At 41.6% G+C, this 18642-nt stretch overlaps 1 protein-coding gene across 1 annotated transcript in view; it reads left to right on the forward strand.

The window, feature by feature from the left end:
- Positions 1-16926, forward strand: part of CLSPN (claspin) — a 35993-nt gene extending 19067 nt beyond the window's left edge. Inside the window, exons 11-25 of the mRNA XM_004614254.3 lie at positions 333-508; positions 606-670; positions 1812-2011; positions 2342-2496; positions 3043-3269; positions 4149-4260; positions 6372-6444; positions 6666-6763; positions 11515-11679; positions 11786-11907; positions 12143-12270; positions 12606-12711; positions 14548-14630; positions 14904-15065; positions 15453-16926. Of these exons, the coding sequence (XP_004614311.2) occupies positions 333-508; positions 606-670; positions 1812-2011; positions 2342-2496; positions 3043-3269; positions 4149-4260; positions 6372-6444; positions 6666-6763; positions 11515-11679; positions 11786-11907; positions 12143-12270; positions 12606-12711; positions 14548-14630; positions 14904-15065; positions 15453-15566 (1986 nt within the window). The 3' untranslated portion in view covers positions 15567-16926. The remainder of the gene's footprint in view (positions 1-332; positions 509-605; positions 671-1811; positions 2012-2341; positions 2497-3042; positions 3270-4148; positions 4261-6371; positions 6445-6665; positions 6764-11514; positions 11680-11785; positions 11908-12142; positions 12271-12605; positions 12712-14547; positions 14631-14903; positions 15066-15452) is intronic.
- Positions 16927-18642: the final 1716 nt, after the last annotated feature.

Here is an 18642-nt window from a genome sequence, read left to right on the forward strand (position 1 = left end):
GGGAACCATATGGGATGCTAGGGGTTGAACCTGGGTTGGCTGCATGCAAGGCAAACACCCTATCCACTGTACTATTGCTCCAGCTTCAGGTATGGAAGTGTTTTAAAAGTGTCAGGGAAAATTGTTAGTAATAATGGTTAAAACTGAGCTTCCTTTATATCTAAGGATGGAACCTGCATCCTTAGATTGCATCTAACGATGGAATCTAAGTTGGAACCTGCAACTTAGCACCATCCACACATCCTATATGATGTGTTTACTTTAAATGGTGTGTTTACTTTTAAATGTTTTGACTTGTGTTATTTTCTTCTGGGTGTAATGTGATGGTGAAGATCACAGAATTCCTCAGTGGTGAAGAAATAGAAACCAAAGATGAAAAAGAATTGGACAAAGAAAATAATGACGGCAGTAATGAAACTGGCAAGTCAGTTGATCTGCTTTCTATTCCCAAACCAATCTCATCAGATTCTACCTTACTTCTATTTAAGGACAACTCTTTCAGGATGGGGTAAGTAATTCTAAGGAAAAATAAAAATTTCTGGGACTTGCCCACTCACTAAGAAGCAGAAACGGATACGTAAACAACTTATTTTCTTATTTTGTAGTTACTTTCCTAGTGAGGAAAAATCAGAAACAGATGAAAACTTGGGCAAACGACCTAGCAAACTGGGTAAGTTTTGGGGCTATACTTGGTATGCTTGGGGAATACTCCAGCTCAGTGCTCAGAGCTCTCTCTCCCAGTGGAACTATATGGAAACCATATAGTTCAGGGTATTGTACCCAGGCTCCTGCATGCAGAGCAGGCATGTTGAGCCATTTTCCTGACCCAGTTTGCACTTTTTTGTTGTTTGTTCTGGTGCCATAGTCTGCATTGCGCTCAGGGCTTACTCTTTGTTCTATACTCATGGTCACTCTTTGTGTTGCTCCTGGCACCATATGCAGTACCAGGGATTGAACTGGGGTCAGATGCATACAAGGCAAACACTTCACCCCTGTATTATCTCTCCAGCCCCCAGATTGTACCTTTTTGGTGTTTGATGTAGGAATCCCAAATAGCAGTATATAGAGAGTTTGCATGTTGCATATGGAGTGGTGTCAGGGATCAGATTCAGGGCCTCAGGCCTATAGTGCAGGCTTGTAGTACATACTCGACCATTAAGCCATATTCCTGGACTCGAGTTCCAGTTTTGCACCCGTGTGTACTTTTTCCAGTCTTAGATGCCACAGTGAAGAGTGTTTATAAATTAAAATATTTTTCTTAGTCCAGTTTTTAAAAACTAACATTCAGTTTCTTTATAATTGACATGGGGATATGATAAATAATTCCTTTAATGAATATATGTTGATTGTGTGAGCAGTGAAACATTCCCAGCATATGTAGATCAAAAGATGTGTAAGTGATTAGATAATGGAGAGAGAATCATAGGTCTTAACTGAATAGTGGGTGACTCAAAGGACTGGAGTGTATGCTTTGTTTGCAGGAGTCCTAGTTCCAATCTCTGACACCAAGTGGTCCCCTGCCACCGTACTAAATATGCTTGCCTCTCCCCAGGGGACCTTCCTCCAGTGCTCACCCCCCCCAAAAAAAAGATAAAAAAGTAAATTTTTGGTATCACTTAATTCAGAAATAAACTGACTGTATAATCCTATCTTAATACTATAATTTACCTTTAACTTAATGTTTTAGAACATATAACTTAAGAGGCTTGCCTATGAATGTTACTTAACAGTTTCATTCTCAACTCTTTTTCCTAAACAAATCCACCCTGTTTCTGGAATCATGCACTTCAAAGTTATTTCTCTTTCTTTAGATGAAGATGATTCATGCTCTTTGCTAACAAAGGAGAGCAGCCACAATAGCAGCTTTGAACTGATTGGCTCCACAATTCCATCCTATCAGCCTTACAATAGACAGACTGGCCGAGGGACTAGTGTTTTCCCTACAGCAGGAGGATTCAGATCTCCTTCCCCTGGGCTATTTCGAGCCAGTTTGGTCAGCTCAGCGTCTAAGGTAAAATGATAATGGTTTTCTAATCTTCTCCCTCCTTTTGCTTCCCACATTGCTAAATAAAGTGTGTTCAAGCCAACAACTCCCACCACATTATGTGTGTTCAGTTTTTAAAATCCACCCCCTTTGTGTATTAAAAACAAGCCTCATCCAGTGTTCTTACTTTCTTGGAGATATTTTTCTTTATGCTTCTCTTTGCTATGCATTGTCCTCCTTAACTGCAGTTGCCTGAGAGTAGATTAAATATTGCAAATAGCAGCTTCTGTTGTTGTCATGACAGTGAATGACATTTGTAAAATGTTTTGTTTTTGTTTGGTTTTGTTTTGGTGCCAGAGTTCAGGAAAGCTGTCTGAGCCTTCACTTCCCATAGAGGATTCCCAGGATCTGTATAACGCCTCCCCAGAACCTAAGACACTTTTCCAAGGAGCAGAAGACTTCCAGTTCTGTTTAGAAGATGACACTCAGAGCCAACTGTTGGATGCAGATGGGTAGGTAGTTTTATATTTCTGTGGGTGGAAATGGTGCTGGGCTCTGCTTAATTTTGTTTTAAAAATAAACCAAGCTTCTGTCACTCCATCTGTGCTTTCTCTTCTGAGAAAGAAGGTGTACAGGCCATTAGTATTGCATTCTACAAGTTTGAACAAAGTCTCTGGAAAATAAAACGTAAATAACTCTTGCTGGCATTCTGATCCTTCACTCTGCCTTATTTGAAATGCATAGCTCTTGTAAGCCTTCAAATTTTTCATTTTTCATCTTACTATTGTAATTATTGGGTAGAACTGAGAATTAACAGACTAGAACATCAGCCTTTGCTCCAGTACTTTATAAAGCCAGAAGTTATTCTCCACCCTTACTTTTTGTAGTGTTTATTCTTTTATAATTTCCCCCTCCCTTCTATTGTTACAGGGGCAAGTTTCAATCTTTTGCCTTCTGGTTTGGGATTCTGTTTTCAAATCTGGTATTGGAAATAAGTTTAGCTTTTCACTCCTGCCTTTTGTTTCCCCTAGTCCTTATGATCTTCACTGTGTTTTTAGGTTTTTAAACGTTAGAAATCATAGGAATCAGTACCAGACTCTGAAGCCTCGCTTGCCATTAGCCAGTATGGATGAGAATGCCATGGATGCTAACATGGATGAGCTATTGGACTTGTGTACTGGAAAGTTCACATCTCAGACTGAAAAACCTCTGACTGGGAAGAGTGATAAAAAAGAGAACATGGAGGAACTTCTGAATCTTTGTTCAGGAAAATTCACTTCTCAGGGTAAAATATCTAACAGAACATCAGGTTCACCACAATCACATATCTGTTTTTGTTGTTGTTATTTTTGGGGGTCACACCCAATGATGCTCAGGAGTTACTCCTGGCTCTGCACTCAGGAATTACTCCTGGTGGTGCTCAGTGGACCATATGGGACGCCAGGGATCAAACCCTTGTTGGCTGCATGCAAGACAAATTCCCTGCCCACTGTACTATCACTCTGGCCCCACAGCCAAAAATATCTTAAAGTCAGGTCCTTAACTTCTTTTTTTTCTTTTTGGGTCATATCCAGTGGTGCTCAGGGGTTACTCTTGGCTCTGCACTCAGGAATTACTCCTGGCTGTGCTTGGGAGACCTTATGGGATGCTGGAGATTGAACCCGGATCAGCCGTGTGCAAGGCAAATGTCCTTCCCACTGTACTATTGCTCTAGCCCCAGGTCCTTAACTCTTGCGTGAATATTAATTTCACAGAAAACAGGATTGGTGAATTCTTATGTGTTGATTGAATATACTGCTTAGCTCCCTGACATTTAGAGCTCTTACTTTCTTAGAATGATAAAGTATTTGGCCATATGATATGTCATTTAAGGTTTTGTATGTGCAAAACTTAGAACATTGTCTGACATTATTAATATACACGTTAACATTTTTGTGTCTGCATACCTATTATTCTCTGCTCCTTCTCCCTGCTCTTTACCAAATGCAAGATCTATAGGAGCTGGGATTTTTCTTTAGTTCACCACTGTATCTCAGGTGCCTACACATGGTAAACAGTAAAAATTTGTTGGATGAACAGGTGGAAAATTCAGAACTGTAATACACTGGTGTGTCTTTAGATTGCTGTTATTTCTTGGTAACAAATCTTCTTTATCGTGATATAGATGCCTCTACTTTGACTCCTTCAGAATCAAATAATCAGGAGAAGGAGGGTAGCATGGGTGATCCAATGGAAGAAGCACTTGCACTTTGCTCAGGCTCTTTTCCAACAGATAGGTGAGTCTCAATGATAAGTGGGAACTTGGGAAGGCCTGGTTTTCCAATAGGTTCTTTCTTTAACTTAGTAATAATAGATCATATTAGGGGCTTCATACCCTGCCAGAGATTTTTATAGTGGATTTGAGCTTCATATTTACATAGTAAGGAAATTATAACGCCTTTGTTTAGTTGATGATGTACAGGTTTTTGTTGTTGTTGTTGTTTTAAAGTCAAGAAGGGGGTCGGAGAGATAGTAGAGGAGGTAAGGTGCTTACCTTGCATGCAGCTGACCTGGTTCAATCTCTGGCACCCCAATATGGTCCCCCATGTCCCATCAGGAATGATCCATGAGCAGAGAGCCAGAGGTAAGCCCTGAGAACCACTGAGTGTTGCTAAAAAATAATAAAATTCAAAATTTAAAAGAAGACAAGAAGAGGCCAGTGAGATAGTATAGGAGGCAAGGCACTTTCTTTGCATGCAACTATGGCAGCTGTATCTGGTTTGAATCCCCAACGCCACATGGCACCACCAGAGGTCTCTTCTAACACAAAGCCAGTAATAGCCCTTGAGCATCACAGCATATGACCCTCTACCACGGGGCGGGGAAGCTTACTGTCTAATGATATTTTAGGACTGGAGAGATAGTACAATGGGTAAGGTACTTGCCTTGCTCATGGCCAATTCTGGTTTGATTCCCAATTCATACATTGTCCCCCGAACTCTGCCAGGAGTGACCCCTGAGTACACAGCTAGGAGTAATCCCTGAGCCTGAGTAACACTGGGTGTGGGCCAGATTTACTCCCCTCAAAAAAAAAAGGGGGGGTGATGGGATGGGTGGGAGGGATGCTGGGGTCATCGGTGGAAAAGAATGGGCACTGGTGGAGGGATGAGTACTCAAACATTGTATGACTGAAACACAAGCACGAAAATATGTAAATCTGTAACTATACCCTCACAGTGATTCACTAATAATAAATAATAAATTTTTATAAATAAATAAATAAATGAAACCAAAAAAAAAGGGGGGGGGTGCCCAATAATAGGCAAATGAAAGTTACTTAACAATACTAGTAATTAGGAAAACTGAAATCAGAACTGCAAGATACTTATGCATACCTTTGAGAATAGCTATTATCAAAAAGGACAAATAGGAGCCAGAGAGACAGTACAGGGCTATTGCTTGCCCTGCTTGGCCAACCTCAGTCCCCTACACTGCATATCTCCCAGGCAGTGCTAGGCATCACATTTGAACACAGAACCAGAATTAGCCCCTGAGCACTGAGTGTGGCCCAAACCCCTTTGTACCACCACCCAAAAAAAAAAAAAAAACCTAGAGACCCAAGGATAGTGCTTAGTGGTAAACAACATTTGCTCATGGAGGCCTCAATTTCAGTCTCTGGCACTGCATCACACGCTGAGTACAATCCCAATGGCACTACTTTTTGGAATATGGTGCCACAACAAAAATGTGCAATCTCTGAAGGAGCACCAAAACCCAGAGTGTATGAGCACCACAACTTAAAGGGTGTGACCTTTGGGCAATAAGATAACAACAAAAAAGGGTTATTTTGATTTTAGAGAAAGAACAAGGAAGGACATTTTTATACTACTAATGCATTGGTGAATTCAGAGAACATTATGCTAAGTGAACTTAGCCAATCACAGAATTACAAATGAAGTATGTTCCTCATTTAAATGAAGAACCTTAATAGTTGAATTCATAATAGAAAGGCTTTAGGAAGGTTTGCTAAGGGCTATGAGAAAAGAATGGAAATTTGTTATTTAATGCATACAAGATTCCACTTTTACATGATGAAAAGTGTTCTGAAGAATGGTTGCACAATGTGAATGTACACTTAACAATTAAGGAGTTTGAAGAGACAGTACAGTGGGTAGGGCACTTGCCTTGCACACAGCCAACCTGGATTCAGTCTCCCTGTCACCCCATATGGTCCCCCTAGTCCCAACAGGCAGGACCCTAAGTGCAGAGTTAGGGATAAGCCCTGAACACCACTGGGTGTGGCCCCAAAATAAACAAAATGAAGAGATTGTTGGTACTATAAAGTATTTTCAGTTCTTAAGTTAACCCAACTGCTTGTAATAAAACAAGTTTATAATTTACATTTTAGGGAAGAAGGTGAAGAAGAAGAGTTTGGAGACTTTCAGCTTGTCCCAAATGATACTGAGTTTGATAGCAATGAGGTGAGTTTGAAGGGAACAAACTAATCTTACTGAACTTCATGCATTGCTCTTGACCGTTTCCCTCCTGGTCTGAGTTACTGAGAATTCTAAGTGTAACACCTTACAATTATTCTAAGTAATATTCTGTAATGAGATGTTTGGCAGAAGTTTGTAATTTACTTTGTAGTTGAGTCCACATTTGTTCTGTCTAACTTTGGGTATGATACTATATGATTTTACAGGATGAACAAAGTGACTCTGATAATGAAGATGTGGAAGATCATGAAGATGATGATGAAGAAGATCTCCTGCAGCAGTCTGAGAAGTTGAAAAGGCAAATGTATGTGTTGTGTTCATTCCTTTGATTACTAGAAAGTTCTTCTAACAGTTGAGTTATAGTTTACGACCTTTTAAATTTAAATTTAATGGTTCTATTTTTGCGTTTTGTGGCTGGCGGATTTTTTTTTCTTTTTGGGTCACACCCGGCGATGCACCCCTGGCAGTGCTCCGGGGACCATATGGGATGCTGGGAATTGAATCCGGGTCAGCTTCGTGCAAGGCAAACGCCCTACCTGTTGTGCTCTCACTCTAGCCCCTGGATTTTTGTTTTTAAACAAGCATTTTTATTTAGTTTATTTGGGGGTTTGGGGTCACACCCGGCGATGCTCAGGGGTGTTACTCCTGGCTCTACGCTCAGGGATCACTCCTGACGGTGCTGGGGGACCCTCTGGGGTGCCAGGAATCAAACTCGGGTCAGCTGAATGCCAGGCAAGTGCTCACCCCGCTGTTCTCTCGCCCCAGCTCCTGGTTGACGGATTTAAAAAATTCTTTTCACTGAGGAGATAGCTCAGTGGCCTAGAACCCCTGTTAAGTATTCTTTCCAACCCTATGGCTATTTTCTTTTTTTGTTTGTTTGTTTTGTTTTTTTGCTTTTTGGGTCACACCCAGCGATGCACAGGGATTACTCCTGGCTCTGCACTCAGGAATTACTCCGGCGGTGCTCAGCAAACCATATGGGATGCCGGGAGTTGAACCCGGGTCGCCGCGTGCAAGGCAAATGCTCTACCCACTGTGCTATTGCTCCAGCCCCATTTTCTTTTTTTTTTTAATTATTTTTTTTTTTTTCGATTTTTGGGTCACACCCAGCAATGCTCAGGAGTTGCTCCTGGTTTTGCACTCAGAAATTACCCCTGGCGGTGCTCGGGTGACCATATGGGATGCTGGGAATTGAACCCAGGTCAGCTGTGTGCAAGGCAAACACCCTACCTGCTGTGCTATCGCTTTAGCCCCCCCCCATGGCTATTTTCTTTGTCCTAAGATGTTGTATAATTATGTCTGTATGATTGTTACAACTTCTGTCCTTGTGTTGGATGCATAAAACCTACAGAAGCACCAAACATTGTGGAAACTAAGTGACAACATCTAGTAAACAACTAAATCTTTCTGGTTTGTTTTTCCTAAGAATTTTTGTTCAAGTTTTTCCTCATCGTGGTCTTAGGCAAATGATATTTCCTTCCTTCCTCCCTTTTTCCCCCCTCCCTCCCCCCTCCCTTCCTCCTTCCCTCCCTTCCTCCTTCCCTTCTCATGAAAATGAATCATATACTTTAGAATATTAAAAAGAAAAAGGGGGCTGGAGCAATAGCACAGTGGGTAGGGCGTTTGCCTTGCACGTGGCCGACCCGGGTTCGATTCCCAGCATCCCATATGGTCCCCTGAGCACCGCCAGGAGTAACTCCTGAGTGCAGAGCCAGGAGTAACCCCTGTGCATTGCCGGGTGTGACCCAAATAGCAAAAAAAAAAGAAAAAGAAAAAGGGGGCTGGGGGCTGGAGCAATAGCACAGCGGGTAAGGCGTTTGCCTTGCTCGTGGCCGACCCGGGTTCGATTCCCAGCATCCCATATGGTCCCCTGAGCACCGCCAGGGGTAATTCCTGAGTGCAGAGCCAGGAGCAACCCCTGTGCATCGCCGGGTGTGACCCAAAAAAAAAAAAAAAAAAAGAAAAAGGGGGCTGGAGAGATTGCCCAGTAGCTAAGACATTTGTCTTGCATGTGACCAACCTGGGTTAGATTCCCAGCACCCCATATAGTCCCCCCACAGTGATCTCTGAGCACAGAGCCAGGAATAAATCCTGACACCACCAGGCATGGCCCAGAAGAAAGGAGTTCATTCATGTTCACCAATTCGAATATTTTGTGAAGAAAAAAAAAGAAGAAAATATTTGTTGGTCATTATTGCCTTGTAACTTTTGTGTGTGGTATGCCAGGGACTGATTCCAGGTCTCACACATGTGAGGCATGTGCTGTACTATTGAGCTGCATCACTGGCTTTAATCTATATATTTAGTTGAGATCTGTATAGGTTTTTTTATGTACAGTTTTGCATCTTGCATTTTTCTCTAGTTATTTCCAAAAGCTTTTTCCCCATGATATTAGACATTTGGGGCCAAGGGTGTGGCTCATGTGGTGGGACACGTGCTTCGCACTGTAAAGCCTGGCACGGTGCAGCCCCCGACCTGCCAGGTGTGGCCCCACAACATCACTACAGTGAAGGTTTATAGATAGTATTTTAATAAATATTCAGTTGTCTATTACATCTGAATTTAATATCTATTTAATATAAGATTCAGATTTCATAGATATAGATATATAATATGTATTATTTTTTGGAAGTGACTTTTGGAATTTTATATATATAGGACATTATATTGCTCTCTATTATGTTTATGTTTTTAGTCCATTCCATTCTACTAAGATTGGCTTTGGATTCTAATTTGTCATCTGTCAAATTAACTATCGCATACAGCCTTGGGTCATCAATTGATTTTTTTCTATGTCAAAAATAAAAATTTTCCCCCAAAATTTGGGGGGGGTGTCCTTCCAAACAGTGATCAGGGCTGTACGAGCCATTCCCGACAGTACTTTGCCAACTTTGCTATGTGACTGATTCTGGGATCTGGTGATGCAGAGCTGCGCGGGCCCAGCAGTACTGGGGGTCACTGGGGCCACCCTGGTTATGTTCAAAGGACTACCAGGGACATAGCCAGCAGCACTCAGAAAACCACGCAGTAGGTACTAGGGATTGAATCTAGGCCCTATATATGCTAGGCATATATGTTCTAGGTTCTTGAGCTATCTCCTCAGCCCAGGTAATGGTTCTTCTGTTGTAATTAATTATTTATTGTTGGGGGCACACTCAGTTTGCCAATACTCATTTTCCTCTCCTGGCAGTTTTCTGGAAACCCTGTGGTTCTGGGGTTTAAACCCAGGGGTCCCACATATAAAATATGTGCTCTAATCCTGTGAGCACTCCACATCCCCTTTAAACCTGAGTGCAAAATCCTCTGCTTAAAGAAATTTTACAAAGAACGTCAGCTAAAATTTTTACTGTTCAAAGAGAGGTGGTTGAGAATATTGGGAAAGTTTAGTAGCCTCTTAGGCGTAGTCAGAATCTTAAGATCTAAAGGAACTCAGCTACTTTTTTGATTTGGATTTGTTTTTGTGTCATACCTGGTGGTGCTCAGGGCTTATTCCAGGCTATATTCAGGAATCATTCCTGGCAGGCTCAAGGCACTATACGGGGTGCCAGGGATCAAAGCCAGGCTGGTCACATGCAAGACAAGTGCTCTACCCACTACATACTATAGCCCTAGTCCAGAACTTAGCATTTAAAAAGTAATTTGATGGGGCTGGAATGATGGTACTAGTGGGTAAGGGCACTTGTTTTTCAGGCTGCTGACTCGGGCTTCATCTCCAGCACCACATATAGTCCTCTGAGCCCCGCCAGGAGTTTGAGCCCTGTCATTCCATATTGTTCCTCAAGCCCACAAGGAGTGACTACTGAGTGTAGAGCCAGGAGTAAGCCCTGATGAGCACAGCCAGATGTGACCAAAAATAGCAACAACAAAAATTCTTAAATATAGAAATAAAACAATTGGAGGTAGGATACACAGGCAATAGTATTTAGAGCTTACCCGTGGCTCTGCTCAGGGGATACTCCTTGTGGTACTTGGGAAACCATATGCAGTGCTGTGGATCAAACTGGGTCAACTACAGGCAAGAAGGCAAATGCCTTACTCATTTTACTATCTCTTCAGCCCCAAAATGACATAAATATTTTATATAAACAATCTTTCAGCTAGCCACCAAATTTTTCCCACTCATGACCATACATAGTAGGACTTTGAACCCATCATACTTGTTCTCTATGGGAATTAACTAGTTCTGATTATCAGTGACTTTTTTTTTCTTTTTGGGTCATACCTAGTGGTGCTTGAGGAACCATATGGGATTCTGGGGATCAAACCCAAGTTGCAAGGCAAACACTATACCTGTTGTACTATTACTCTAGTTCCTATAAGTAACTCTTAAGCTTCAACCATCCTTCTCATTTTAGCTATCATAGAATTGGTGGGCTATCACAGATCACAGTCTATTATTTTAGAATCTCCTGGAATATATATTTGGGCATATTTGGGGTTTTTTTTTGTATATTTGGGTTTTTTGGGGGGGGTTGGGGCTGTACCTGGAAGTACTCAGGGCTTACTCTTAGCTTCACACTCAGGAATCACTCCTGGCAGGCTTGGGGAACAGTATGGAATGAAAGGGTTCAAACCTGGGTGTGCTGCATGCAAGGCAAGTGCCTTACACCTGTACAGTCTCAACAAAATAACTGAGCTCCTCACCCTTCTCACCCTAAAATCTACTTTCTGTACGTAAACAAACAGAAAATGTCCTCCAGTTGCACGAGAGGCTACTATCTCATCCCCACACCTCCCTTCATTTCAGTGCCTCTCTGAAGGGATAATATCACTCACTTTGGAAAACACTGATCTAATTGAACCCAAGCTCTGCTGCCTCTTCTCTGTGTGAACCTGGATAAATTTGCTCTCTCAGTCTCAGCCACACCTTTGAATTGAAGGGAGTATCAGTATCTTCTGAGGTAATGTGAAGATACCATATAGCACAATTATTGGCACACAGTATGTTTTAAGTGACAGGCTTAAGTGTTATCAATTTAACTTCTTATTTTTTAAAATTCCATATTCTGTGTATATTAATTGTTATATTTTCTAATCTTCAAAATTATTTTCCAGGAGATTGAAAAAATTCCTGGAAGATGAAGCGGAGGTGTCAGGGAGTGACGTGGGAAGTGAAGATGAGTATGATGGGGAAGAGATTAATGAATATGAAGAGGACGTAATTGATGAAGTACTTCCTTCTGATGAGGAGCTACAGAGTCAAATCAAGAAAATACACATGTCAGTGTCCCAGCAAGCCCTTCTGAATAATGGAAATTGTCTCAAGGGAGGCATGTAACCAGACTGAATGGCCCTAGTTTCAATTACCAAATCTCTTCCATTGTAGGAAAACAATGTTGGATGATGATAAGCGACAACTACGTTTATACCAAGAGCGTTACCTTGCTGATGGGGATCTGCATAGTGATGGTCCTGGACGCATGAGAAAATTCAGATGGAAAAACATAGGTATCTTGGTTTTTACCTCTAAAAGCAAATGGCACACCAAATATGTTTGTCCAGTGTAAACTGGCAAAACCATAGCAGGCTGTTGTGGAGAGCCTGGTTATAACCATTACTTACTATTAGCAGATGGGAAAAGTTGGTGTCTGTTTACGGTGAATAATATGGGTTCATTTGTGTCTATCCAGGCACCTTCTCCTGTGGGGATTGCAGTATACTGACAGCCTTAACTTTCCTTTAGATGATGCCTCCCAGATGGACATGTTCCACAGAGATTCTGATGATGATCAAGTTGAAGAACAGATTGATGAGACCGAAGCCAAATGGAGGAAGGAGCGAATTGAACGAGAGCAGTGGCTTAGGGACCAAGTAGGAAGTCTACACTAAATTGACCTTTTCTGGCCATAGTTTATGAGGAGAGGACCCAGTCATCCAAATTAGCACTTTCAATGCTAATTTTTAAATCTTGGACAACATATTGCTGTTCCTTGTAATTCTTGTGTTTTCTTTTATGCTTTGAGAAGGTTACCATAGCCAAGTCTCAGCATATTTTTCCAAAATCAAATAATCTTTTTGTGCATGTTTTAGAGATATAAAGTTGCAAAAGAGTAAACAAATGATTTTCCAGGTATAGAACCTGGGCTGTGCTATTTATTTTGGGAAATTCTAGGCTTTTATTAATTCTGTCTGATTTCTCTCCTCAGGTACAGCAGGGGAAAATAGCAACTGAAGAAGAAGAAGAAATTGGGGAAGACAGTCAGTTTATGATGCTGGCCAAAAAAGTTACAGCCAAAGCACTGCAGAGAAATGGTGAGACGTCCTCCATCCCTTCTCCTCTCTATAGCTTTGTGTTTGGGGCTGCACCTGTTGGTGCCTATGGACCTCCTCTCCTAGCCTTGTTAGTGCTGCAGCCTTGCTGGCAACGCCAGCCTTCAGAAGCTCTTGCAGCATAGTCATAGGCCTGTGACTAAGAGGTCAAAAGAGACTATTTTTGGATGCAAAACTATTGGGTAGTGTGTATCATACTTGTTAAGTGTATATTAATGGCTTTCCTTTGTGTTCTTAGGCAGCTCAGAAGAGTGGATTCTGGCTTCTTTATATGGTTGACCAGGATTAATATACCTGTTAGAATAAGATCTGAACCAGATATAATTGACTTCTAAGCTGAAGCTCTTAAACACATACCATATTCTGACCACTCTTATTTTTACTTGTTATAACTAGTAATTACTGGCTGCTAAAGTTCAGCTTAGTAAGCTTAAGTTATCTGTCTTCTTGTAGCCACTTGGTTATTTGGTTTGTTTTGGGGCCATACAGTGCTACTCAGGGGCCATTCCCAGTTTGGTGCTCAGGGGTTGATTTCAGAGGTATACCTCAGATCCTGAGGTACCAGGGATTGAACCCAGGACTCCTGCATGCAGTCCTTTGAGCCATCTCCCTGGGCCCACTTCATATGCTTTTTTTTAATGAAGTAGAATAATTTTTATTGAACAAAATTTACTTGGAAAGATGTGAAGGGAGAGAAAGAGAGGACTATGTGTTCTAGAGAGAACACAGACTTCTCCAAAGTGGAAAAAAGCAGTAAGAGGGAGATACATGTTGAAGGGAGAACATAGACTTGAAAAGACAAGGAAAAAAACAGAGAGAAATAAATATTCAAAGGAGAACATATTCATGGGCTTCAAAGAGCAAGCCCCACTTCATATACTTTTAAGTCACATTAAAATTAATCACTTAATAAGCTTTCAATACTTGTATTGCAAATTATAATGGCCAAAAGGAGAGAGAGAGAGCGGGAGACCTGCCATGGAGGCAGACTATGAGGAAGGTGTGGTAGGAGGGAAACTGGGAACAGTTGGAGGGATGGTGTTGGAACATTGTATGATGGAAACCCAATAATGAACAACTATGTAACTGTATCTCACGATGATTCAATAAGAATAAAATTAAATAAAACTAATCAATCTTGGATGGAGAGATAGTATAGGGGTTAAGGTATCTGTTGCATACAAGTCAACCCTGGTTCAATCCCCAATATCACGTGGTCCCCTAGCACCACTGATAACAACGCCAAGCACAGAGATTGGAGTAGTCCTTGAGCACCGCCAGGTATAACCCCCCAAACAATATCAAATCAAAAAGTTAATCTTAGGGATATATAGAGACCTTGTCTGGCATGTGAGTTGCGGGATTAGATTCCCACATGTCCTCTCAAATATTGTCACATGTAGTTCTAGTGGCCCCCAGAACCACATAGGAAGCTCCAAAACAAAACAAAAAAATTAGAATTCCTATAGCTTACTGGTTTAGCTAATGTCTTCTTTTGATTTTTTTTTTTCTTTTTGGGTCACCTGGCAATGCTCAGGGGTCATTCCTGGCTCTGTACTCCTGGTGGTCCTTGGGGGACCATATGGGATTCTGGGGATTGAACCCAGGTCAGACGCATGCAAAGCAAACTTCCTCCCTGCTGTACTATTGCTCTGGCCCCTCTTATTTCAATTTTAAAGTCATTTTACCTAAATATGTAGTCCAATGATTAAGTACAAGATTTCCATGTAAGAGACCCAAATCCTCAGCGCCAAAAAAGTTATAAGTAATTCTACCCAGTTTGCCTGGACAAACCTCTCTATTTTCTTTTTCTTTTAGTAAATCGAACTGTGGTTACCCAAGAATCAGAATCTCTACTCAGAAATCCCTTTGAAGCCATCAGACCAGGAACTACTAACCAGGTTGGTTGGGAACCTTGTAGTATGACTTCATGATCAGCAGTGCTATAAAGGCCCACTTCAAGCTAAGGGACAACTGTCACAGAGGGAGGGAGACTGCCACAGAGGAAGGGGAAGTCAATGTAATCAATGTGTAAGAAGTCTTTTTGTTGTTGTTGTTCTATATGAATAGAATAGGAATGTGTTCCCTCAGCCTGGGGTAGGCAGGGAGGAACTGGCTTCTTATTCTTTTCTTGGCCCTTGGAATTTGATACTAGATGATTCTTTTTTCTTTAGGTGAAGATGGGCTCTTTGCTAAACCAGCCCAAAGCGATGCTTCAGAAACTGGCTGCCCTTTCTGACCTCAACCCCAGTGCTCCTCGAAATTCACGAAACTTTGTCTTCCATACACTTTCTCCTGTCAAGGCAGAAGCAGAAAAGGAATCATTGAAGCCTCAGGTGGGGAATTTGAGAACTGATTTGGTTAGCTTTTCAAACCAGAGTTTATATAATTATCTGTGTGTGTTTGTATTTCCAGCTAACAGATTTATTCTGTAGTGTTAATCCTTTACTCCCCAATAAAGTACAAGGGGATTGCTGCCCCCAATAGTCACCTTGAAACTTGCATTTGGATATATTCCAGGGATTGTTTACACCAAGTGGTGTGCAAAACCAGGGCTCTCAGGCAAAGCATATGCTTCAACCCTTTGAGCTATCTCCCTAGCCCAAAGGTTATATTTCCTTCCCCCCTCGTTAACCATTCATAATTTAACTTTGAATTGCTAAAATACTAATTAAAGTAACTGTATGAGGGTCATGAGCTGGGCCTGACTCTTTGTTTTGTAGGTGAGGAAAAAATGTTCATCTGCAATAACAACAACTCCTTCACCTAAACGCCTCAAAACAGATGATAGCACTTCAGGACTGAAGCGAAGTGTCTTCAAATATTTGGAAAGCTAGCATCATTAAGAATGTCAATACTACTGTGGAGACTGAGAAGATTCTGGCATTGAAGGTTGGATAAATGCTCATGTGGGTGATACCACTTTTCTGTCATCATCAGTGTATTACAGTTGCAAACGGATTCAAGTTCGTTCCACTGCATGCCTCTGGACATCTCCTTGTTTTCTTAATATTATTTTTCTGAGTTGGTCACTAATTTTAATTCTGCAGTGTTTACAACATTAACTCATAGGGTATTTGGTGACAGCTCATTTCTCCATTAGTGTATTTTATACTTTATCCTAGCATCTTCCTGGGTTGACACCAGGAGTCGTTGCAGTGTTTTGGAGTGCTTGCAGGAGTAAAAGTATGGCTTTATAGAAAGCAGTGAATGTCAGTACCAGAATGACCCCTCATGACCCAGAGATCTGTACTGTGGTAACCAGGACTTAGTGAGAATGAGGCTTCCTAGACAGAGAAACTAGGAACCAGCAAATGAGCTATTAGTTTTTTTTTTTTCTTTTTGTTTTCATTTTTCTGTCTTTTCCCAAAGAAATTTCTAACTAACTTTTTGATTTTGAGTCACGTTTGGAGGTGCTTTAGGAAATATGTGGTGCTGGTATTTGACCTCTGGGCTACGATGTGCAAAGCATGTGCTCCAGCCCTTTGAACTTTCTTTCTGGTCCTTCCGATCCTTTTTTGCTTTCTTTACAATAAGGACTCAAACTGAAAGTTAGAAAGACCTTGGCCTTTATTTTCTGAAATGTAAGGATGAAGAGAAAGGGTGACATGAGCCCAGTGTCTGTCTACCTTAGATATTCCACAAGAAAGAGCTCTATCTCATGATTAAATTCTCTACTTCAAACACGGTTGTTTAAGGAGACTTTTCATCCTAACAAGAAGAAATATCAACATCTATTGCATTCAACTGGTTGAGTGTACCCTCACTAATCAGGATAATTTTATATTTTGGTACTTTTTTTGAGAGAAGACTATCATGGATTTATTAAAAATTTTGTTGAAGAGAATTGCCACCAATGCCAAATCATCTTAACCATCCACATCCAAATCATGCACTATCACAGGCTCTCAGAATTTTAGATACTTTTTCCCCCCTCCGAATGGAAAGCCACTACTGCTTTGGACAAACATTCCATACGCATATTGAAGTTCCTTCTCAAGAGCTGGACTTTAAAAATTAGATTTATTGTGTCCGTTTTTAATGGAATTAGGATGTAAATTTTTGACAGTTTCCAATGCATAAAATGCTAGCTTTGACAGAAACCATGTTTGTATATTTGTAATCATGTATTGGGAAAAATGTATATAAAGATGTTTTAATATGCATGTAGTATTTTCAATAAATCTAATCCTTAAGGGTGAATTTAGTGTCTGGAGTGAATGCTCATTCTTAGTAGGTGTCTGTCTAATATCTCAGCTGCCTCTTTCTCAGCAAGCCCTCTCTGGCCTAGAGTGAGAGGCTGCTATTAGTCCCTTTATTGACTTCTCAGCTCTACCCCGGGATCAGATGAATTTAAGTGGTTTGATTCAGGGGCAGGAGAGATAGTATAGACTTAAGATACTTGTCTTACACATGGCTGACCCCTATTTCATCTCTAATCCCTCATGTGATTTCTCAAGCACTGCCAGGAGTGACCTCCAAACACAGAACCAAGAAAACTGGGTACAGCTGAGTATTGATTCCCCTCCCCCTGCCCCCCAAAAAACCCCAGGTGGTTAGGTTCAGTGCAGGTGAGGAGAGCTTATATAAAAGGCATTTTTTTTTGGTAGAGAATCTAAGATGATGGTGCAAAATACACCATACAAAAATGATGGTGCAAGGTGAGAGTTACTTTCCCTCTTTCTGCACTCCTACAGTGCCCAAGGCAGTCCTTGCTGGGCAAAAGAGAACTGGGAGAGAGAACTAGGTATTTCTCCTCTTTTCTCATATCCTTTCTTATGTGGGAAAATGATTCAGATTGATCACTGAAGATAAGAAAGTAATGATGGGATTCTGGGGTGATGGTCTTTTGTTTAGGCTTCAGAAAGAGTGTACAGTGAGAAGAAAGAAAAGTCGAGTCGTGGAATGGGAGGTGGTTCAGTGGGACAGAGCACATGCTTTGCATGTTGGAGCCTTGGGTTCAGTCCTTGGGAGTGTATGATTCACCAAGCACTCCTAGGAGTGGCTCCAAAATAAAACACCATTAGTAGCTCCCAGATCCACTGGTGTGTCTTTCCCCCATTCATCTGCCCCCTCCCACCAAAATTAAATCTTACATACTAGGTCACTTTTCCACGTACTAAAATCACTCTCACTGTCATCCCGTTGCTCATCGATTTGTTCGAGCGGGCACCAGTAACAACTCTCATTGTGAGACTTATTGTTACTGTTTTTGGCATATCCAATACATCACGGGTAGCTTGCCAGGCTCTGCCGTGAGGGCAGGATACTCTCAGTAGCTTGCCAGGCTCTCCGAGAGGGGCGGAGGAATTGAACACGGGTCAGCCTCAAGAAAGGCGAACGCCCCATCACTGTGCTATCCTCCATCCCACATACTAATATAACTATCATAAAGCAAGCTAAGCTTTGACCTTGGTAACAGGATGGAAGTCAAGACTTGCGACTGACCCTTAAACCTGGTGTCCAAAGCACTGAGCCATCAGTTCAGACATGTCTACATGAGTGGCAGCACCAGAGCCTGCTGCGGTGGCTCCTGCAAGGACTCAGTTTCCCTGTAGCACTGTCACCATAGCACTGTCATCCTGTTGTTGACCAATTTGCTTGAGCGGGCACCAGTAACGTCTCATTTGTGAGACTTGTTGTTACTGTTTTTGGTATATCAAATATACCCGGAGAGCTTACCACGCTCTCTGAGGGATGGAGGAATCGAACCCGGGTACACTGCGTGCAAGGCAAAGACAAACACCCTACCCACTCTGCTATCGCTCCAGTCCTTCCTGATGACTAAATTTTAAAAGATAAAAAAAATTAAAGATTAGAACTAAAAAAGCTTTACAGCTGACAAGAGTGCAGGAGTCACACACCGGCCTTGCGCGTGGCTGCTTCGATCACCCCTGGTCCTACCGATGTTCC

Source organism: Sorex araneus, chromosome 5 (genome assembly GCF_027595985.1).
Source record: "Sorex araneus isolate mSorAra2 chromosome 5, mSorAra2.pri, whole genome shotgun sequence".
NCBI lineage: Eukaryota > Metazoa > Chordata > Mammalia > Eulipotyphla > Soricidae > Sorex > Sorex araneus.